This window comes from Enhydra lutris, unplaced genomic scaffold (assembly GCF_002288905.1).
Source record: "Enhydra lutris kenyoni isolate GAN:26980312 unplaced genomic scaffold, ASM228890v2 scaffoldscaffold21, whole genome shotgun sequence".
Taxonomy (NCBI): domain Eukaryota; kingdom Metazoa; phylum Chordata; class Mammalia; order Carnivora; family Mustelidae; genus Enhydra; species Enhydra lutris.
This window is the reverse complement of record NW_019154105.1, coordinates 72,338,953-72,363,387: the sequence shown is the minus strand read 5'-3', so window position 1 is coordinate 72,363,387 and position 24,435 is coordinate 72,338,953. Positions and strand designations below refer to the sequence as shown.

Here is a 24,435-nt window from a genome sequence, read left to right as displayed (position 1 = left end):
TAACATTGCTTCCAAAAAAGATGGGAAATTAAAGAATGATTAAAAATCAAACAATTTTTGTTTGAATTTTTGTTGATATTTTGTTGATCTCAGTAATCTTAAAGAAGAATATTGATACATTTCAGTTCAATAATAGGAGCATTTTACTCAGAAATATTCTATAACTTTAAATATTAGACTAAGATGGTGAATTTTATTATGATTTTTAAAACATGTTTGTGAATTACTTGCATTGCACAGCTGGTAACAGTAAAACAAAGAAGTTTACATAGGCTAGATTTTTCTTACCATGACAGATAAGTTGGGTCTTGAAAAGAAAATTGCTCTGCCCAACATACAGTTATCATAAGATGAATTATGTTTAAACAACCATATTTTATTCGCAAGTTTTCATTTCTCCCTTCCTAAACAATATTTTATAAGTTCATGAGACATTGTATATTACTCAAGATACATTTCAAAATCTTACTTTGGAATCTTGTTCTTTGCCAGGGAGTGATGACTCTATACCCACATGCTGGAAAAGAGAAGGCTTATATCGAATACGAATTTGCTTATTTCGTTCTGCACATTTTTCCTAGGGAAAAATAAGAGAAACAACAATCTTCTGTAACAACCCAAATACTCCTTTTGATTGCATTTATGGATGGCAGAATTTTGTACTATATTAGTTTTTGTATTATATTAGGTTTTTATTTTGATATTTAAAAATTACATTAAACTTTATTTCTTAGCTTTTCCTTCATAAGGATAATAAAACACAAGTTGAGATATAAAAAGGTTTTAGTTAAAGCATGTATTTTCCTGAACTCTGCCTTAGAAAATCAGGCTACTGTTGTAACAACTATAATCTTCTGCTCCCTTCTTTTTATTTCAATAACATAGACGAAATTTTTTCATATTTTTCTATTTCTCTCAGACTACATTATTCTTTCTCTTTCCATAGTCATTAATTCCTAAACTGAGCTATATCTTCTTTAATTTCTTAAGTATAAAAACACATGATTAAAATGAAGAACCAATATTATATTTTATGAAAAAAGATTTGGTTAATCTCATTAAAATAAAAATAAGAAAGATGACCTGTGACACCTTTCCTATTAGAAGAAAACATCTGAAATTATGATTTTTGATAATTATTTTATATACTGTATACACAGAAAATTCATAAAAATACATCTCAAATTTATATACTCAATTTTTAAAAAAGATTTATTTGAGAGAGAGTGTGTGTGCATGCACGCTAGGGAGAGTAAACACCCAGTGGGGAGGGGCACAGAGAGAGGGAGAGACAAAATCTCAAGCAGGCTCCCCACTAAGCATAGAGCCAGAAACAGGGCTGGATCTCATGATCCTGAAATCATGACCCAAGCCCAATCAATAGTTAGATGCTTAACTGACTGAACCACCAGATGCCATTTTCCAGTAAAATTAACATAATTTTTATTCCAGTATAGTTAACATACAGAGTCATATTAGTTTCAGGGGTACAATGTAGTGATTCAACAATTCTATACATTACTCAGTGCTCATCATGGTAATTGCACTCTTACTTCCCTTCACCTATTTCACTCATCTCATCTACCTCCCTTTGGTAACCTCCGGTTTGTTCTCTATAGTTCAATCTATTTCTTGGGGCACCTGGGTGGCTCAGTCAGTGAAGTGTCTGACTCTTGATTTCAGTCAGGTCATGATCTCAGGGTTGTGAAGTCAAGTCTGCACACTGGGCATGGAGCCTGCTTAAGATTCTGTCTCTCCTTTTCCCTTTTCCCTCTGATCCTCCCCCACCCCCACAAAGAGTTTATTTCTTGGTTTGTCTCCTTTTTTCCTTTGCTCATTTGTTTTGTTTCTTAAATTGCACATATGTGAAATCATATTGTATTTGTCTTTTTCTGATTTTTTTTTCACTTAACATTATACTCTCTAGTTCCATCTATGTTGTTGCAAATGTTAAGATTTCACTTTTTGTGGCTGAATAATATTCCATTGGGTATATATATCACACCTTCCTTATCCATTCCTCTATGGATGGACTCTTGGGCTGCTTGCATAATTTGGCTAGTGTAAGAAATGCTCAAAAACATAGGGGGGGGTGCATGTATCTTTTCCAATTAGTATTGGTTTTCTCTGGGTAAATATCTAGTGTGGAATTATTTGATCATATGGCAATTCTATTTTTAATTTTTTGAGGAACCTCCATGTTTTCCATAGTGGATGGACCAATTTACATTCCCACCAGCAGCATACAGGGTGTTTTTTGCTGTTGTTGTTTTTCTCTCTTTACATCCTTGCCATCACTTGTTATTTCTTGTGTTTTTTATTTTGGCCATTCTGACCAGTGTGAAGTGCTATTTCATTGTGGTTCTGATTTTCATTTCCCTGATGATGAGTCATGCTGAACATCTTTTCATGTATCTGTTGGCCATCTGTATGGCTATTTATTTATTTAAGAGAGAGAGAGATTGAGAGAGCACGCACACAGAGGGAGAGGGAGAAGCAGACTCCCTACTGAGCAGAGAGCCTGATGTGGGCCTTGATTGTAGGGCCCTGAGATCATGACTTGAACCAAAGGCAGACATTTAACTGGCTGAGCCACCCAGTCACTCCTATCTGTATGGCTTCCTTGGAAAAAGTTCTATTCAGGTTATCTGCCCATTTTTTCAAATTAGATTTTTTTTTTTTTTTTTTGGTGTTGAGGTGTATAAGTTCTTTATATATTAGGATATGAACCTTGTATCAGATATATGTAACCCCTTATCAGATTTGTAAATATCTTCTCCCATTCAGTAGGTTGCTTTTTTTTGTTTTATTTTTTGAACAGAAGACTTACTTAAATGCATTTCTACTTGGTACTAACATGTAGGAAAATATTACATTAAATGACTGTTTTTGAAACTGTAAATTAATTATATAATCCTGGGTTAATTTAATTTGAAACTATAGTCAGATAAAATTAATTGAGGAGTTGAACTTTAGGAAATAGAAATTCTAACATTTGTTAAGTTATTAACAGAAATATCAATGAGATGGTATTATCAAATGCTGGCTTCCCAAATTACCCTCCCAAATAACCTGTTGATAAAGAAAAACTGAGTTCATTACTTATTGCAGTAAGGGAAAAACTGCCTTTCTAGTGTCTATTCAAGTCTGTGCCTATTTTTCTTTAAGGTTTTATTTATTTATTTGACAGAGAGAGAGATCACAAGTAGACAGAGAGGCAGGCAGAGAGAGAGAGGGGGGGGAAGCAGGCTCCCCACCAAGCAGAGCGCCCAATGTGAGGCTCGATGCCAGAACCCTGAGATCATGATCTGAGACAAAGGCAGAGGCTTAACCCACTGAGCCACCCAGGTGCCCCAAGTCTTATGCCTTTTTTTTAATTGGGTTGTTTCACTGTTGTTAAGTTTTAAGAATTTTATATGTATTCTGAATATAAATCCTTGCTGTATATGGAATTTACAAATATTTCTTCCTAGTCTATGGTGCCTTATCCTCAAACAGTAAAATCTACAGTACAAAAGATTTAATTTGGATAAAATCCAATTTAGCAATGAAAAAAAAATGGATCATGGTTTTAGTGTCATGCCAAAGAACTCTTCTCCTTGTCCTGGAGCCTGAAGATATTTTTCTACACTTTCTTCTAAAAGTTTTATAGTTTATGTTTCATATTTAGATAGATGATGTATTTTGAAATAATGTTTGTATCAAGTGTGATGTTTGGGTTGAGATCATACACACATACACACACACATACACACAAACACACCTTCAATTAATCCAATATATATTTGTTGAGAAGACTATTCTTTCTCCATTGAATTGCATATGCTCCTTTGTCAAATATCAACTGGCCATATTTTGTGGACCTATTTTTGAATTATCTGTTTAGTTCCATGGGTCTGTTTGTTTACCTCTTTACTATAAATGTTTGTCTTGCTTACTGTAGCTTTATCATAAAATTTGAAATTGAGTTCTGTGATGCCTCCGACTTTATTCTTCTTTTTCAAAATCATTTTAGCTAAATTAGTTCCTTTCCTTTTTCTTAAAAATGTTAGAATTACCTTGTCTACAACTACCATAAAAAATCCTGCTGGGATTTTGACTGGAATTATGTTAAGTCCATAAATCAATTTAGGAAGCATTTTCATATTTACTATACTGAACCTCCAATCCATGATCATGGTATGTCTCTTCCTTTCATCAGCATTGTAAAGTTTTCAGCATATAGATAAACCTACATATTTTGTTAGATTTAGATACACACACATCTACATATATACCATGATATTCTCTCTTTCATTTTAATATTGATAATTTATGTTTTGGGGTCTTCTTTGTCAGTTTTATTAGAAATTTATCCATTTTCTTACTCTTTCCAAAGAACAAGATTTTGGTTTTATTAATTTTCTCTACTGCCTTTATGTTTTCAGTTTCATTTCTTTCTGCCCTCGTAGCTATTATTCTCTTTCTTCTTCTTTATTTGGGTTTATTTCACTCTTCTTTTTCTAGTGACTTAAAGTGGAAGCTGAAATTACTAATGTGAGATCTTTCTTCTCTTCTAAGATAATGGTTTCTTCTAAGACAAATTTCTCCATAAGTAGTGCTTTAGCTGCATCTCACAAATTTTGATAGGTTGTATTTTCATTTCATTTAATTCAAAGTATTTTCTAATTTTTCTTTAGAGACTTTCTCTTTCACTCTGGTTTATTCAGGAGTGTATTGTTTAAATTCCACATCCTTGTGGATTTTTCAGTTATCTTTCTGTTATCAATTTCTAATTTTATTCCACTGTGGTCAAATTTTAGTTTCATTTTTTTGTGTGTGTGATTTCATCTTATATTTGTCAGCTTTGTTTTATGATGCAAGACATGTTTACTTTGGTGAATGTTCTATACATACTTTAAAAGAATATGATTTCTATTGCTGTTGGACATAGTGTTTTTAAAACATCAATTAAGGGGCTCGGCAGGTTAAGCATCAGCCTTCAGCTCAGTTCATGATCCCAAGGTGTGGGACTGAGCCTGAGCCCTGTTTCTCTCTCTCCCTCTGCTTGCCACTCCCATTGCTTGTGCACATGCACTTTCTCTTTCTCTTTGTCAAATAAATAAATAAAACCTTTAAAATAAAATAGCAATTAAATCCAGATGGTAGATGATATTCAATTCTTTTATCTCTTTGCTGGTTTTCTACCTACCAGCTCTGCTGCTTACTGAAAGAGGAGTGTTGAAGTCTCCAACTATAACTGCGGACTCATCTATTTTTTCCTTTAGTTCTGTCATCTTTTGCTTAATGTATTTTGAGTTTCTGTTGTTAAATGTATACACACTTCTATGATAGTCATATCTCCTTGGTGATTTGACCCTTTTACCAGTATGTAGTATCTTTCTTGATCCCTGGTCAAATTTTTTGTTTTTTTTGCACCAAAGTATACTTTGATATTAATATAGCTACTACAGATTTTCTTTGATTAGTGTCTGCAGGTATTTCTTTTTTATACCTTTTACTTTTAACCTATGTATATCATTATATTTGAACTGAATATGGACAGCAAGTAATTGCATAGTGTTTTTAAATCCATTCTGATGAACTCTCTCTTAATTGGTGATATTTTGGTCATTTATATTTAATTTAAATATCAACATATTTGGATTTACATCCATCATTTTGTTACTTGTTTGGGTTTTTTTCTTTTGTCTCCTTTTTTCTACTTTTCACTACATTTGTGGCCTTTCATTACTTCATTTAGTACGTATAAATGTCAGTAAAAGTTCTGGATACCGGAAGTCAAAAAATTAATGCATTCATCAAGGTTTAGTTTGGTGAACAAATTTTAGGGAATTACATTAGACAGATAGTATTTTCCTAAAATATTTTGCATTTACAAAGTAAAGAAATACTCACAGGAGTTTCTCCTGGGTTACACATCTTTACCTGAAAAATGTCCCCCAAGAGCAAGTCTATGGGTTTATCTTTGTAGAACATTAAAAAGAAACGTACAAAGTCAGTTAAGTCCTCAGATTTAAACAGTTTTCCTATGGAGAAAAAGTAAACAAATCCAAATAACTCTTGAGTGTTTATAAATCCAAATAACAATATATCATAAAATAACACTGATATACAGTTGTTCATTCTATTAACATGAGAAAATACCCCCCAAATCATTAAAGATTAAATATATCATATTCCTTCAAAATAAATAAAGCTTGAAGTATTAGTGAAGTTGAAGGATAATAAAACAAAATAATACATCTACTTAAGTATTAATGATTACCATTTCTGGGCAAGAAGTGTGAAGCAGGTTTAGTATAGTGAATACTCTTAGGTAATTTTGATAACCAGTGAGATCAATTTTCTAAATCAAATGAAAGATATAAACATAATAATAAAAGATATATAAATAACATGAAAACTATAGGAGATTTAATCTTTTACTTAATTTTACAGAAACTGATTTACAACCTGACTTTTGTAGAACTGTATCCATCTACCAGATTTTTTTATGTTTAACACTTAATTTTGATTAGAATACTGTATTATTTCAGTATTTGAGCATCATTTTATATGAATTTTATTTCTATTTCACATTTGTGATTCCTCAAGATTTGCTATCTTTTAAAGTACGATATTAGGTCTAATTGCTTTTTTTCTAATATACTACATCTTTAATTTTAAAATTAATTTAATTTTAAAATGAAGTTGAAGGTATAAAATTAGGTAAATTTTCACTTTAAAGTAAATAGTATAAAAAACATCTAACCATTTAATAAACATGCTGGTAGGAAGTAAGCATCCTTCGGTTTTTTTCACTAGGAGCTAAGTCTGTATGGGTTATTTAGTGAAATGTATAGTTGTATTTTAATTTTTTTGGCACCAGTATATACGGTGACCAAGTGATTTAATGATAGAAATAGTTGATTCAGTATTCGTGTTTTCCTTATCTGCTGTCAGTATGCTATAAAATTCTGCTTAGCAAACTCATAGTTTTGGTAATATTGAGTAAGAAAATTATTATTATTATTATAACAACAGAAAACAAAGCCCTTATAAACTTAAGCTTAAATAAGACTTCAGCTTTACATATATAGTGCTCCTGTTCAATGTGCTCTTGTGATCAGAATGTGAATATTCTCCATCCTTCTCACACCTGACTTTGGTGAAAAAGATAAAAAGGAATTTATAGTTCATAAAGCAATGTATCAATAAGCTTACTTCCTCTTCAAGCTCATCAGGTATTACTGCTACCTATAATTCTTCTTATTTAAATCAAAGCTGAGCAAAATAAGGTCTTAAAATTGGATTCTACAACACTTAACAAAAAAGTATGGGAAAGGTGGTGATCAAATAAGTATATGAATAACAGATTTCACGAGCAGTCAGAGAAATGCTTTACACTCCTCCCAGTGGCAAAAAAAAAAAAAAAAAGTAAGTAACAGAAAGAATCAAATACTGTCAAGCATATGGGGAAGCAGAAACTCCTTCCTACACACTGTTTAGGGGGGTATAAACAGTACAGTCAATCTGCAAAGCAATCTGGCTACGTAGAGACACTGCTACATTCACTCTCCGTGGTTCTGCTCCCGGGGACATATATGCCACTTCATTTCTTTGTGGCAGCAGAGAGTTAGAAGCAATCAAGGTCAATCACTCTGAGGCTGGATATATCAAATGGATTATTATGTAGGGCTTATGCAACAGCAGGAGAAACAATAAACTAAACGGGCATAAATCGACATGTCGGCAGTTTTAAAATCTAGTTTTAAGTACAAAAATGTAAGGGGCATGAACAAGCTTATCACATCACCTGTTTTTGTAAACTTTAAGCAGGTACAAACGTGATAAACACCAAGTATTGACAGGAATGCATACATATTTGTATGTATTCTTTGAACACAGTAGAGCACAAACCTGTTGGGGGGTGGGAGGAAGTGGGAGTAGGGACTGGGCCTCAAACAAAAGAATAAAATAAGAGAAGGCTCCTGCATGAAGAAACGATGACGCGCACCATGAAATGAGTAAGGTCATTCGACTTGCTACCTCAGAGTTCAAATAAAAGGAAAAGTGTAGAAGGAAGAGTGGAGAGAGTGGAAGGAAGCAAAAGAAAATTCAAAGAAGAAATGTTTTTAAAAATCACATCATGGGCACAATTTTAGGAACTCCTTGGTGGTGGGTCCAATTCATATATTTTTATACTTTTCTAGATAGGTCAGCTTTGGCATACCGGAAGTGACAAGGAATTTAGAGTACAGGAGTCCTAAGTTAGAATTCCATTCTCTGGAACTTTAATTCTTTGAGTTTCTATGTAAGCTGAAACTATTTTTCTACATAAAATCGAGAAGTACGCCTTAGTCACTGAACTTGCAGACTCTCAGCAAGCACTTAGCAAGTGGTATCTTTCCTACATTTTTATAACATATATGTATATGTCAACCTGCTAATCTATATTGTCCATCTAGGAAAAAATTGGTTTGAAAATACATTTTCTGAAATTCAGATACTTGAATTTGATCTTATCTTAAAAAGTATCTTTATAGAAATCATGCCATTCCTTTACATTTATTAACAAACTGATAAGTTTTTTAAGATTTTATTTATTTATTTGAGAGAAAGAATGAGAGAAAGAGAGCACGAGAAGGGGGAGGGTCAGAGGGAGAAGTAGACTCCTCACTGAGCAGGGAGCCCAATGTAGAACTTGATCCCAGGACTCTAAGTTCATGACCTGAGCTAAAGGCAGTCGCTTAGCCAACTGAGCCACCCAGGCATCCCAAACTGATAAGTTCTTAAGAACTTTTAAGATTATTGTGTGCTTAAAAATAGATATATTGTTTACCTATGAATCCAAGAATTGAAAACTCAATATAAAACCAATTTTTTGAAGTGATATTATGCACAAAATCTGTGATTTTTGTAAAGTATGTCTTTTTAGCTATGATATCATCTTCTAGCTAGAAAAAAAAAACAAAAAGTCATTAGTAACTTTGATACTTCCATTGAATAAGTTGCATTCATTTGAGAATTGAAAATACTTTCAACAGCATACACTAAAGAAAATGTTTTTATGAGGTTAGTTTTATTTTTAGTTCAAGTTGCTGAGGGTTTTTACTGTTAGTTTTCACTTTCGGATTCTGAGACCAAAGATGATAAGTTTCTTTCCTAAATGATAATATGGAACACTCAATCTAAATCCTCACTGAAAAAAAAATGGCTTACCTGAATCCATTTTCATCCTTACAAATACTTCCGTTTCTAATTTAAGGCCAACTAGCTTTATGCTCAAGATGACAGGTGCCAAGAGATGACAAAAGGGAACCGGCACTCTCATCCACCACCAGCTGGGTAGAATGATGGTGCACATAAGCCTAAGAATAGTTCTCCCTAAGAGAAGGGGAAAGGAAAACTAGAATTTTCCTTTCTTTTAAATCTGATATATATTATGTGTAATCTATCCACTAAAAAAGCCTCCTAAATGATTCAGAAAAATGTGAAAGTCCTCAAGCATATAACCAGAGCACAAAAGAGAACTGCATTGTTGTAAAATTGGGAAGAATTCATTGGCTGGATCTCGTGTTTCTGTTACATTCCACTAACTAGGAATCAAAAGATTTTTTTTTTCTTCCAGTAAAAGAGAGGACCCTGCTTCGGGCATTTTTCTAACATTCTCTCTTCTCCAATGATGTCTTGCAAACTCTTCTTACCACTACATATTGTCACACATACTAAGGTGTACACTCACTGCTGGGAAACATAACACTATTATTTAACAATACACCAGAATTCAGGGAATTCAATCTATATATAATTGCTTTATTTCAGAAATACAGAAAGGCACTGTAGCACTGGGTTGAACATACAATGCGAGCCTATGTAGGGAACCAATGGTAACCATACGCACTGTCTGACATACTGTAAGTGCTCAAAATACATCTGCCTAATGTAAGAAATTTGTGGGAAGAGAAACGTAAGGAGCATAATTTCTATTTTTTTCCTAATTTGAGAATTTCTTTACAGTTTGCTTCAGGTAACTAAAATTTCCTTTGTTAACAGTAAATCCAGCAAGAAGACTTACATAAAATCAACTTTAAACTTCCTTTTGGAACTTAAATATATTAACTATTTCCTGAATACAAAGTAAGGTGGAGGAACACGATGAGGAAGGACGGAATCAAAAGAGGAAAGGAGAACATGATACTTCCACTTTAAATTACACACATACACACATACACCACGGTCTTACCTGTAAATAATACATGGCCTTGGGTTGGGCATACAGCATCAAAAAACAAAAATCCAGTACTTGTTTGATACGCCAACTAAAGACAGCAATAAAATCTGTTAATATTTGTCATTATTATATAAATTTATTTATAAGCGCACTTCAGTAATTAAAACAATTTTTTACGCTTTGCTAACACAGAGTACTATCTACAGTAGGTGCAATTGAGTATGTTACACGGATAAGTTGTATTAAAATGTTTCCCATCTTTATTCAGTGGACCTTATCTGCCATCACTACACTAGGAGAAGCATAATCTGTTTTATGTTTTGGTTGAATTCTGACCTGTGTAGTAAAGTTAATAGTATCTCTGGCCTAAGGTCTTGTTCAAATAAAAATAAAGAAGAAACTCTATTCTAATTTAATACTAAGCTAGGTTTAGGCCACTTCCTGAACATACAAAGAGCAAGACACAATGCAGTTTTGCCCTTCTGAGTTTCATAATCCAGTATGAAAAGATAGAAAATAAAATCAGAATGATTAGGTAAGTGCTCTACAGAGACATTGGCAATGATGACGTAAAATAAGATGGGATGGGTGGATCGGGAGGTCGGGCATTCAGTGGGAGGACCAGTATTGCCAAGACATGAAATGCACGAGAAAGCATGTCACCTTAGATCCAGAGCACCAAGAGAGGACGGAAAAGCTGCTGATGGGGAGGTGGGCAGAGACGAGATCAGGAAGGAAACTTTGGACCTGATCTCTTATGAAAAAGGTGTTCTGGCTACACTGGGAGAATGAACTGGAAGAGAGGCCAGGCTAGGCTAGGCTTAGGGAAAACAAATAGATCATGGATGGCCTGAAGTAAGTCCAAGGCAGAGGAATGGAGACAAGGGGGATAATGCAGAGAGAGATTGTTTTTTTTTTTAAAAAAAAAAAAAAAAAAGAAGAGGAAGAAGAAGAAATGATGATGGAGACACAAAGAGCAGAAAGAAAAACAGGACCTACAATGTCTCCCAGCTTTATGACTCTAAGAACTGACTACTTAATTCAAAGCAAAGGAAAATCCCTAAGAGATTTCCAGATTCTGACATACCATTTATTACCATTAAACAAAACAGAGCTAATAAGTTTTCTGGGATCAAACTTTTTTCTGAATTCTGACATTTCTTTTACTCTAGTAATTTTGAGGAACCAAATCATTACACTTCTTATAATACCTATGACATTTATAATCAAACAATAGTGATCCTTTATACATGTATAGACCTTTTTTCAAAATTATTTCATAAGTACTATATTTTATTCTTACAATGACTTTCCCAAATATATATTGTAGATTTTATTATGCACTAGGGAAAGCAGAGGAAGGTAAGAAGACAAAGTCTAAACTACCTGTCTAGGATGACCTACGGCAAACAAAAAAACTGGAACAAGAATGAACCCGTAATAATTTATAACCCCAGGCTTTCCCCCTTCCTTACACCCTTGCTAATTATTGGCTGACAACGCGAACACAGATACTCAGTGGCATGCTGGTGGTAAATGTTTTAACAACTGATTCTTCGGGGAGTAGGGTGAGGGTGAACCACGGTTTGTGTTTTGCCCATCTCCGTGGTGTAAATGCTCCTACCATGGCTGATTTCATGCTACCGACTTGATACTGCTGGATGCAGACTGGGAAGAGCTGCACACAGTCAGCTCTTGCAAGCTAACAGGAGCTGGCTGTGGTTTGAGATGGGGTCTATCGGATGCCGGTTCCCACATTACATCTGATGGGGTTATTTAAGGTAGTACGTCATACCTCTCTGATCTTCCGGAGTCCTCAGTTGACTGCTTGACGTGTAATATGTTTGGATAAAAAAAGGCAGGTATTGAAATGATTTCTAATGACCCAGACCTTAGTTGCCTTTTGAATCTGTAAACAGAAGTAATTGGAAGCTTGCAACTTAATATTTGATTTACCAAAATAATAGATATTTAAAAAGAATGTCTTTGTGCATATCCACATAACATTTGTATTTGAATTATTTCACATGTTGATACACGATATCCACATTTTGAAACTAATACTTTTTAGTCTATTTCTTTTACAAATTAGTAAGCAACCTAACAAAGTTAAAAAATACAATATAAAATTAATTTCTTTTTGTAAAAATTATAGGCACTTTGAAATTTTGCAAGTTTACAATCAGGTATGTACTCTAAAAGATTCAAAATAATGGAACTAACGAGTTAACATAGAACATTAGATGACTTTTTAAAGTGCATAGTTTTGAGTTTAGTAAATGTCCTATTGAATACCCTCATGGCTGCTGAATGAGTGTGACTTGTCCACAACTCATTGGATGACTATGTATGCTTTTCAGAATCTTTAAAGTTAATATTTATAGACCAACTAGGATATTATTAAAATGCATGAAATATTGCTCACAAAACCTGTAATACACATCTTGTACCGTCAAGGTAAAGGACAGGACACACCAGGTAGAGCATTAAATGGTTTTCCTTTAGACATAGATAATATGACTTTAAATGAGATTTAAATTTAGGCATTACATTATTTATTGAAATGCCTAAAGTCTCAAGAAAATGTTTGTTTTATGCTAATAGGTGAAAAAGCAAGATGGGGATTTATATGCAGAATCTCTATTATGTGCAAAATAAGTAGTCCTCACTTTGCACAATTCTATTATGCATGAATCTGTTACCGTATGTCAGTTAAATAACAGCTCTCCCTCAACAACACTGGTTGAATTTGAGTCTTCACACTGGATTAACCGCGAATAATTCCATAAAGTACGAACTTGCTTCTGACTCTTCAGTCCACAAATCACTACATAAATCGCATATCATCACCTCACCATCTCACTGCTCCTTTCAGAATCTGTGGGTGCCTGATCACTGCTACTCTGTTGTTCAGTTTACTTACAGACAGCAAAACATGTGGTCTTGTTGCCTCCTTGTGCCATTGGAATGTGGACAATTGTATTCCTTTCATTTGCATTTTAAATGTTTTCCAGATGTTTCCTAATAGGTATGTATCATGAGCATGGGATAGCAGCAGCAACCTCTAGCAGTGCTAGAGAGAAAGTGAGACCCAGAAAAGGGTCTCTACCAATTTTGCGTCCTTCACTTAACACACTTTGAGCAAGTCATTTACTTTCTCTGACCTTCAGTTTCTTCATCTGTAAAACTGGAATAGCAATACATACCCGGGTAAGGAAAGAATTCTTCTACATACATAGATTCTTCCCAGGCTCTATGTATCAATGGAAGAGTTTTGTTTTGGTTTTTTTTTTCACTTATTTATTTTTTTAGGTGGGAGTGTAAATGGGTGAGTACAGGGGATGAAAGGCTTACTGGCTCTTCTGATTTAATGGTATATCAAATAGAAAGGTTTTTTATTTTTTAAAAGATTTTATTTATTCATTTATTTGTCAGAGAGAGAGAGAGAGCACAAGCAAGGGAAGCAGTAGGCAAAAGGAGAAGCAGAACCCCCTGCTGAGCAGGGACCCCCAGTGACTCCATCCCAGGACCCCTGGGATCATGACCCGAGCTGAAGGCAGTTGCTTAACCGACTGAGCCACCAAGGCGTTCCCAGAAAAGTTTATTTAAAAATCCATTTTAGTATGTTCCTTGAGGAGTAGAAAATATTGGTATGGAAGAAAAGAATGAGGATTTCTATTTGGTTTGGGGCAAAAATTACTAACATAATATCTACATTTTTAAAAGTTAAATTGCATAACTTTTTATAGCAATTTAGAATAGCAGGGGCAAGTGAAAATAACATTAAGTTGCAGTATATATAATCACAAAAAGTCTGGATTACAGATGCTTGTAAGTAGATTTTATCCTCCAGAAAATTTCAGGCAAAGTACTAAGGCAACAAAAGTCAAGTTACAAATAATTTCTATCTTGATGGTATAATTTCCCATTACTAATAAAGAGAAAGATTCCAGGCTCAGTTTTACTCAGTCTGTCTTAAGCAAGACCTTTGAAATCCTGTGTGGGGACACCTTTCTAGGATTCTTTAAATCTTTTCTAGCTTATTAGGCTATGGATAGCTTCAAAAGTTCTTGAGATAATGATACCAGAATTGCTAGCTGCCAGTGACTAGGGAAAACGGTATAACTATACATTGTTGTCATTAAAAATGAATGATTCTACCTTGTGATTATAAAAAAGTGGAAACTTTATAGCTGTATAGTTTTATATAAAGTAATAGTTATATACAGTTTCATGTAAGGTTATATATAACCTTAGTTGGGTCCTTTAACAACTACAGTCTCAAATTTAAGACCAATAAAATACAAAGCAATCTTTCATTAACCCCAATGAGCAGACCTAGCAAAGAGTTTTGGCTAAATTAAATATATAAAAATTTATGTATAGAAATGAAAAGCTATGAGTTTACATTAACTTAGATACAATCTCATTTAAAATTGCATATTCTATAAGATATATTTTTAAATTATAGTTGTATTCTATTCTCACAAAAAATAAAACAATTTTATTCCCACTCTTTATCCTGTATTGACATTAACATTCTCATCATCACGAGAATCTCTTTTTGAATCATCTGACATCGTTCTCTGGTACACATGATCATTAAGTCTAACTAAAATTCTAGTTAGTGACATTGACTGTACATTTTATAGCAAAACATAAGTGTTTTTATACACCAAGCAGTATTTTTATTTTTGATCTCCACAAGTAACCACATACTGTAATTTTTTAGTCATCTTCAAAGGATTTCAAAACATATCCCTAGAAACTGTTTGCAAAACACTGCCTTCTTTGTAATGGATTCTGTTAAGACTCCTTTATAAGGACACCAAACTAGCATAGATTTAAGTCATTTCAGGCTAATGTGTCTTCTTCAAACAGTGGTTTATTATGCAGAATAAAGCAACCAAGAGAGGCTATCCTGGAATATGAGAACATTTTAAGGATTCAAGTATGAGACAATTTTTTTCCCTGGGGAATCTTTTTTGGGTAAAATTAGACATATAAGGGTGTTTTAGTTAATCTCTACCAGTTCTATCTCCCTCCATATACATCGTCTACTTCAAAGCTTCATTACCATCCTCAAGATCAAGTTCACTGCTAATAAATCACTCATTCTCAACATACTATCTTTCTTTCACGGAGAAAAGAAAATCCTTTAAGGAGGGAATGCTTTCATTTCACCCTCCTTTCTCAAACTATTTTTTCCTACTCCTTCACCTGTTCCTATCTTTTTCCCCTAAACCTCCTGCCATGTGTACCCTGCATCCAACTCCCCCCTCCCCAACCCCCATAGACTTTATTCATCAGCTTCCTCCCATCCATGAGCAATGAGCGCAGGTACAGAGCCACTCCTGGGACTCCCGTCTCCAGACCCACCCCGCCAATCACAAGTTTTCCTTTAGGCTGCTGTGCTTCAACATCTCTCCCCATCAGTCGAGCTTGCTGAGAATAGCCTAATTCAATTCTTTACATCTTTAAATTTATTATGAAAATTAACACACACAGACACAAAAGTGGGACTATAATGAATCCCTGATCACTTGATTTCAATAACCATTACTTTTTTTTATTCACACTTGTTTCATCCATTTAGCCCCCTTTTTCTTGTTGAAGTATTTTAAAACAAATCCTAGATAATCAGTTCTCACCCTTTAAATCTTCAGTGTCAAAATCAAAAAAGCACATTTATTTACACAACCACAAGCCATTATCACACCTTACAAGGCTAAGAATTTTAATATCACATAACATTCAGTTGATATTCAAATAAGCCCATTATCCTAACAAGTAACTAATTGATGAAGACAGTGGGTGGGGAGGGGGTGCTCCAGGGAGTATCAAGGTCCTCTCATTATAACCAGTTATTTCTTCCTTCTTTTTTAAACTTATTATCCACACCAGTCATTTCAGTTCTTCTCTTTTCCCCTCAGCTATCTTTTTTCATAGAACTGGGTCGACTGTCCTATAGAATGTCCTGCATCCTAGTGGTTACCACGGATTGCTTCCTCTGTTCACTGTGTATACGCTACACTGGCTTTCAGATTATACTAAAGGTTGTTCTGTCTTAAATATATGATTTCACTCATATGTGGAATTTAAGAACAAAGAAGACGAATATAGGGAAAGGGAAGGACAAATAAAATAAGAGGAAAACAGAGAGGGAGACAAACCTTAAGAGACTCCTAGTCAAAGGAAACAAACACGGTTGCTGGAGGGGAGGAGGGGGATGGAGTAACTGGGTGAGGGGCATTAAGGAGGGCTCGCGATGGATGGGTGTTAGATGCAACTGATGGGTCACGAAATTCTACCTCTGAAACTGAAAAAAAGAAAAACAAAAAACAAAAAAAGAAGGCTATTCTGTCTTGTGTGTTGTGTTACATTGTATCTTGGAGAGCAGGGGGCAATGATCTGCTCCTGTTATTTCACAGCGGATTTCATTTGCTACACAACAGAAGCCACAGCATGTCTGACTGCCTTAGAGGCAGTGATGCTGAGACTGGTCTGAGGTTCAGGGGAGGGCACCCGAGCCCTTGCTGCCGGGTGCGCATCTGGCCTCAGCCCCATTCTCACGCTCCGCTCTGCCGGGACTGCAGGGCCGGGGCCTCTGCAGGCCACAACCCCGGCCCTCCCGCTAACCAGCTTCCAGGCAGGTTCTGCAGATAGCAGGCAGTATCAAGAGATTAGAAGGCAGTAAAAGAGGAGGTTCTGCTTCCTACTCTGGGGTTGGGGGAAGTCTGCAGCAGCAGCAGGACGGGAGCAGGAGGAGGTCGTGGAGTGGGTAGAGTGCCCAGCTCGGGCAGCGGGCCAGCGCTGCCATCCAGACATTTTCCACAGCGCAGCAGCAGCAGGGGCGGCCCAGCGTCGGCTGGGGGGTTGGGAGGTTGGGGGGGTGGGGGGGTGGGAGGCTATAACCCCAGCACCCTTTATGCTTCTCCCACTTCCTTTCTTCTCTTTTGTTCTCTCGGCCCCTGTCAACACTTTCTTGACCAATTCTCTGTGCTGAATTCCCTCCATCTGAATGACCAAAGGTTTCCTGTTTGGAGGCTGGCTGGCACACCTTCCTGGTAAAGGGCCCCGTCCACATGTCCCTTAAGGACATGCGTGAACCAGTTGTTTCGAAATGGTGATTTTCTAATTCCATTCATTCTGCAGTTATTAGCTAGAATTTTTTTGACGAAAACAACTTTGCTTCCCCCGCCTTGAGCTATCTGGTAAGGAGACAAAACGAAACACCTCGCTGGCGAAGCCAAACTTGTCTGATGGCCAGATTCCGCTTGAAGGCCGAGTTTGCGACCCTGGTCTGTAGCATGAAGTGCATAATGCTCAGCCTGTTACCCAAGCTCTTCACGATCTTATCACAGCCCGACTGAGCTCCCACTGATACTCCTTCCTTAATCCCAAACACCCACACTCCACGATACACTTCCATTTCCACAAATCTAGCGTGCTCCTTTTTGGCCTTTCTGCCTTCTCAAGCAATTCTATTTGCCAGGCATTCACTTTCTCCTTTTATCTGCTTTAACAGAATCTACTTACAGCTTTAGACTCAGCCTCAATTATTACTTTCTTTCTATCTTGCAGGTAGAGTGGAAGGCTTCCCCGTCTACGTGTTCTCATGCTGCCCTCTCCATACCAGTACCAAACACCAGCTTCCTGCTGTGATTTGTTCTTTACCAATTCTATCAGCCACTTGAACATAAAGATCTGAAAGTCTGCGTCCATTCCACAGCATCTTGCTTGATAAATAGCTTCATGTTGGTTCATCATCATGTGCTCACCCCTCCCAGGCTGCATCGGGCAGGAGATTGTAAGCAGAAGTGGAGAATGTGACTTCATACAGTAAGGAACACGAGAGTGCTTAAAAAATAATCTAGTAGGCCCAGTAAAAAAAAAAAAAAAGAAAAGAAAAATAATCTAGTAGGTTTTTTCAGAGGAGGTAGATTTCATGGAGAATAGATACAGCGATGATAACGCACACAAGCTGGGTTTTATCAGGCAGACAACCTACAAAACTGGGGAAAGTTATAAGCTATACTTTGTCACAGCTTAGAACGACCCGTAGTTCTTTCTATACAGCTACACTCATCAGAATGAATATGATCACTAACGCAATAATATAATTGGGCAGAAAAAATAAAACAGAAAAATGAAAGAACAGCTATTTTCAAACTTATCAAACACTACTTACCTTTTTGTAATCATGTCAACAACAGATTTTAAATAATCTTCATTTCCCTAAAAATGAGAAAAATATTTCACTGAAATTAAGCACGCCTCATAGTTTTGCTACTATATGGTTGCTACACATTAGTTTAGTTTAGGCATGGAATGGCATTGCTTCCTAAGAACTTTTTGTTTTTTCACTGTCTATAAAAGATTTTAAAATACCCACGTGTCTTAAAGACCCAATTTGAATACTGAAAATATTTCATTCTTCCTTTTGTCACAGTATAAAATATCACTACACATTATTTACACTTAAAAATTAGTATGCAAGGGACGCCTGGGTGGCTCAGTTGGTTAAGCCGCTGCCTTCGGCTCGGGTCATTATCCCAGAGTCCTGGGATCGAGTCCCGCATCGGGCTCCTTGCTCAGTAGGGAGCCTGCTTCTCTCTCTGCCTCTGCCTGCCGCTCTGCCACCTTATGTTCTCCCTCCCTCCCTCTCTCTCTCTCTCTCTTGCTCTCTGACAAATAAATAAATAAAATCTTTAAAAAAAAATAAATTAGTATGCAAAAACTTATGTATCTAAAACAGATTTGTCCTAAAAATGGGATAGCTTATTTCTAAGAACTGTTCTTTTTGAAAATGTCTTCATTTTATGAGTATTATAGGATAATAAATGTACTTCAAAATTATATCACAGTTTGGGGCACTTGGGTGGCTCAGTGTTAAGTCTCTGCCTTCGGCTCAGGTCATGATCTCAGGGTCCTGGGATCGAGCCCTGCATCAGACTCTCTGCTCAGTGGGGAGCCTGCTTCCCCCTCTCTCTCTGCCTGCCTCTCTGCCTACTTGTGATCTCTCTTTCTCTGTCAAATAAATAAAATCTATAAAAAAAAACTATACCACAGTTTTCCAGATGGTATTACTCAGCTTGATTCCCAAATTTTCTTTCATCAACAAACCTTGTGTGCCTAATCTTTATCAAATTCTGTGCTAGATTAGATAAAAGATTCATTTGTAAATAGCTTTTGGTAGTACATTCTCAGATTTTTTTTTTTTTTTTACAAAAGTGATTAGCATTACACAATATTGCCTCAGGACCCAAAGCATCCCTAATATGAAATTCTGTAAAATTTTGAATAACATTTCTATTGTCAAATCTGAGTACTCTGAACTGTATATAGTCAGACCGCTTATTTTAAAATATCCATCATGATGCAGATACCTCTGACAGTACTTAAAGTTCTTAAGATAGCCATAAATTGAATCACCAGCTATTTGCTACACTGAAATATTATAAAATATTTCATTTAAATATTTTATTTATTTATTTATTTTATTTGACAGAGAGAGATCACAAGAAAAAAAACCCAAAACGATACAGCAATTACCAGGGAGGAAGGGTATTTGGAGACCATAGACTTGGCATGAGGAGAACCACTTATTTTTCATACGTACATCTGCAACAGAGACAATCACCACACAGTCCTTCTCTTCAGAAGGAGTCATCCTGGAGACAACGGAATTCAGTGTTTGCTTCAGGTAACTCTGATTTCCTCTGTTAACAGTGGAAATACCCAGTGCAAAAGAGACTGCAGACAGAGGAGTGTGGAATCATCATTTCAAACCATAGAGAAAGACACAATTTATCATTAATAGCTATGCTTATTACTGAATTTGGGTTAGTTGTATGGTCATAAGTAGTGTCCAAAACTAAGTTATAAAAATTACCCCAACTACTATTAATTTTTATCACAAAGTTCATTTTCTGCCTGAACAAATGCCAGTTATCTGTGGATTGTTAGCTGTGGAGTAGCTGTGGACTGTCCTTTATATAAAGTTAGTGCTTTTTTGATTCCTGTTGAAAAATCTTTGTTTATCTTCAGGTCATAAAGATATTCTCCTGAATATGAATTATCTTCTCAATGGTTTATTGTACGCAGGAGGATGAGGGCCATGTCTGGTAGAAGCTGGTTCCTTGAGGACATGGGAGGACTGCACAAAGAAGTTGTCAGTTAAGCTGAAAAGTCGTACTGGGGAAGGGACTTACGTGACAAGTTAGTTGTGGTCAGTAGGAGGTGGTGAGTTCACTGCAGGCAGCGATCAGCTTGTGCTAATCACTTGGCTTATTCATAGGACCTCTAAGTGTTTTGGGGTTGCTGGAAGGGGAGGGGAGGTAGCAAGGGGGGGAAGTAGCAAAAACTGATTTGAAAGATACAGTCTATTGTGCAAGGAGCTAGCTTCACCCTATATGTCCTGAGGATCCACTAAAGGATTTTAAGCAAGGGTTGAGCATGACGTTATGCATTTTAGTACGTAGCTCTGAAGAGGGTATGAAGAATGGATTGACTTTAGTCAGTTTACAAGTCTATTTCAGTACACTGCGCAAGAAATGAAAGCTCAGAAAGAACAGCTATAGCGGGTAGAGAGCAGAAATTACTTGAGATATACTCAGAATATAGAACAAATAAGACTGGTCACAGATTCCCCTGTAGGCCTTGCTACAGGCTTCAGTGCATTTACAAACGTTTTATGTGCTGTGATCTTTCAGTTACCAGGGAAAAAAAAATCTCCTTTTAAATTACCTCTGGTATTGAAGATTTATAGGCAAACTGATCCTCCCAAGAACCTACGAAAATCCACCAAAGGGGCCTCAAAAGGAAGATCAATATATACAGCATAGATGGAAATCAGGAAATAGATGGGAATCAGAAAATTATCCAGGATTTAACACAATTCTGCTAACTAGGTTACCTCAACATCCCAAAACCCCTAAACGAGTTCTGCTATTCTTCCCGATTACAAACATCTCTCCCTCCTTTCACTCTCTGGAACGAGCTTCTGCTTATCTTGGCTGATGTTTATTTAAGGCTATGTTTATTCTTGGTATCTCGTATCTTATAGTGTTCTTGGTATCTTGTATTTTATAGTGTCTGTATACTGGGGTTTTTTCCCTATGTCTTTCCTCTCCTCCTCCTGTTACCTATAGCACTGGGGTAGCACACACTTTCTCATATATTCACACACATGTATGCATGTCTATGTATTCACACACATCTATGCACACACACACGCCACATTCAAAATACTCCCAAGAGGGAATCTGACGCAGTTAAAGACTCAAGTGTGATCCCAGGCAGCACCTTAATATCTCTAAACCTCAATTTTCTTAGGTGTAAAATATAGATAATCATAGGTCTTGCTGTAGTGGGTTGTGAGGGTCAAATGAGACAATGAGAGAAAACAAAAAAAAGCAAGCAAGCAAGCACGTACAGTAAGTCCGTCTATGGAACACAGGGAGAATTCAGATGCTAAAGGACATGCGGGCACCCCCATCCCAGCACAGCAGGCTTGGCAGAGGCATGTGCTATGGAACAACACTACTTATTCCCTAGAAGCCACATAGATAGAGGTGACAGAGGTCAGTAAGTTTTTCTGGAAAGCACCAGACAGTAAACACCTTTGGCTCTCGGGCCATACAGTCTTTGCCACAACTACTCCATTCTGCCGCAGACAAGTAAGAATGAATACTGACGAGGCTCCAACCAGATCTTTCTGTCAAGTAGCAGGTTTGGCCAGTAGGATGCAATTTGCAGCCACTGGCCTAGAGTGACTGGCTCATTAGAATAAACAAGGTCTGTGGGACCAGCCCTAAAATCCCTACTTCTAACTTAAATGCTTTGTCTCTTCAATACCTGCTGAAGTTAAATTCGTGCTTTAAGGATCAGCTAACATCACATCTTCTGTAAAGTTTTTGCTGACCTTGGTCACCAGAAAGATGGGGAAATAGGAAGATAACCAGGTAAGAATGAATTGATCAAAACCAAGGGAGACGAGAGTTGCCCGGTACTTAGCAGATGCTTAATATAAGTCACATGTATATGTGACTTATAATGACCTATTTTCAACACATCTGTATTTAAATTGAATTTGAATTCAAGTCTAAATATCTGTTGAACTATTTTTTTTGTGCCAGGTCATATACTGATTGCTGGCAGTCCAAATTAATGCCACATAGGCTGGTGGCCTATATATGAGGGCATTATATTAATGGATTACATTTTAAAACTTAAAAGCAAGCACAATAATAATAAGAGAAGCGTTCAAAAAAAGCTTAAGGGGCGCCTGCCTGGCTCAGTTGGTAGAGCATTCAGCTCTTGATTTCAGGATTCTTAGTTCAAGTTCCACATTGGGCATGGAGCCTATTTTAAAAATTAAATAAACAGGGACACCCGGATGGCTCAGTTGTTTGAGTGACTGCCTTCAGCTTAGGTCATGATCCTCAAGTCCTGGGATGGAGCTCCACATGGAGCTCTGCATCTGGCTCCCTGCTCAGCAGGGGGTCTGCTTCTCCCTCTGCCCTTCCCCCTCTCACACTCTCTCTCAAATAAATAAATAAATAAATAATAAAATCTTTACAAAATTAAACAAAAAACAGACAACAAAACTTAAAAGCATGTCCTCGAAGACCAAAATACCTATATTTGATTTTCTAATTCTAAGTTTGCTTACCACCTGTTTTCTCTTTGCCAATGATTACATCAGGATAAATTCTGCCTGCTTTCCTTAGATGAGGAAAAAAGAACTTTAGGATTTCAAATGTATTAGATGCTGTTTCACTCTTACCCAATGTATTCATTTTCTTCTCAACTGAAAGAAAGAAAAAATAGGGTTTCTAAGTACATGACCATAGGGATTTTTCTCTGGTACAATTTTTCATAATGAAATAAACAGATTTAATATTCAGTATATGAGACATACAATTAAATGTGAATTATTAAAATTATATGGCTACAAAATATAGCTCAAATACTGTTGATTCACATTTATTTCAAAAGTAATATTTAAGGGACGCCTGGGTGGCTCAGTTGGTTGGACGACTGCTTTCGGCTCGGGTCATGATCCCAGGGTCCCGGGATCGAGTCCCGCATCGGGCTCCCGGCTCCATGGGGAGTCTGCTTCTCCCTCTGACCTTCTCCTTGCTCATGCTCTCTCTCACTGCCTCTCTCTCAAATAAAAAAAAAAAAAAAAAAGTAATATTTAAGCCTAGCATATGAGCTACATAACCAGAGACTAACAGAACTATCAGTTCTGAATGAAGTGCAACTGAAACATGCTATAATTGATCTGATCTGCTATTTTGATTAATATCACATTATAGTTTATATCCTAAACATTGTTTTGTAGCTCAACATTTAATGATTCTACTTAGACCATTCATTTGAATATACCTCTAAAATTTTGAAAAAGAGGAACAAAATTAGAAGACTCACACCCTATTTAATTCATAATACATAATATGGTAATCAAGACAGTGTGATATTACATTAAGAAAAGATATATAGACCGATGGAATAGAATAGAAAATCCAGAGATAGATCTACATAAATATTATCAATTGATTTCTGGAAAAGGTGCAAAGGCAATTCAGTGCAGAAAGGACAGGCTTTTTGACAAATGGTGCTAGAATACTTGGACATTCAAATGAAAAAGACTGAATCTTGACCAGTACTTCACACCATTTATAAAAATCAATTCGAAAGTTTCATAGACCCAAATTTAAAATCTGAAAGTATAAAATTAAAAAACACATAAAAGAAAATCTCCATGACCCTGAAGAAGGTAAAGTGTTCTTAAAGATAACATCAAAAACATTATATAAAAAGAAAAATTGATAAATTGAACTTCACATACAAATATAAAAATGTTTGCTTTCTGAAGGACACCGTAAGGAGAATGAAAAGACTAGCCAAAATTGGGAGAAAGCATTCCCAAATCACATATCCATTTGATATGTATTCAGGATAATATATATGTATTTTTTAAGGAAATTTTTTTTTAAAGATTTTATTTATTTATTTGACAGAGATCACAAGTAGGCAGAGAGGCAGGGAGCGAGAGGAGGAAGCAGGCTCCCTGCTGAGCAGAGAGCCCGATGCGGGGCTCGATCCCAGGACCCTGGGACCATGACCAAGCTGAAGGCAGAGGCTTTAACCCACTGATCCACTCAGGCGCCCCAGGAAATTTTTTTAAGAAAAAAAAAATTTTTTTTTTT

At 36.1% G+C, this 24,435-nt stretch overlaps 1 protein-coding gene across 1 annotated transcript in view; it reads right to left on the bottom strand.

The window, feature by feature from the left end:
• LOC111148892 (MGAT4 family member D) overlaps positions 1-24,435 on the bottom strand; it is a 42,989-nt gene that overhangs the window by 1,005 nt on the left and 17,549 nt on the right. The window contains exons 4-11 of the mRNA XM_022505674.1: positions 22,893-23,030; positions 19,839-19,972; positions 18,408-18,454; positions 12,012-12,125; positions 10,229-10,304; positions 8,825-8,939; positions 5,899-6,029; positions 470-577 (exon numbers count right to left, since the gene is read on the bottom strand). Coding sequence (XP_022361382.1) covers positions 470-577; positions 5,899-6,029; positions 8,825-8,939; positions 10,229-10,304; positions 12,012-12,125; positions 18,408-18,454; positions 19,839-19,972; positions 22,893-23,030 — 863 coding nt within the window. The remainder of the gene's footprint in view (positions 1-469; positions 578-5,898; positions 6,030-8,824; positions 8,940-10,228; positions 10,305-12,011; positions 12,126-18,407; positions 18,455-19,838; positions 19,973-22,892; positions 23,031-24,435) is intronic.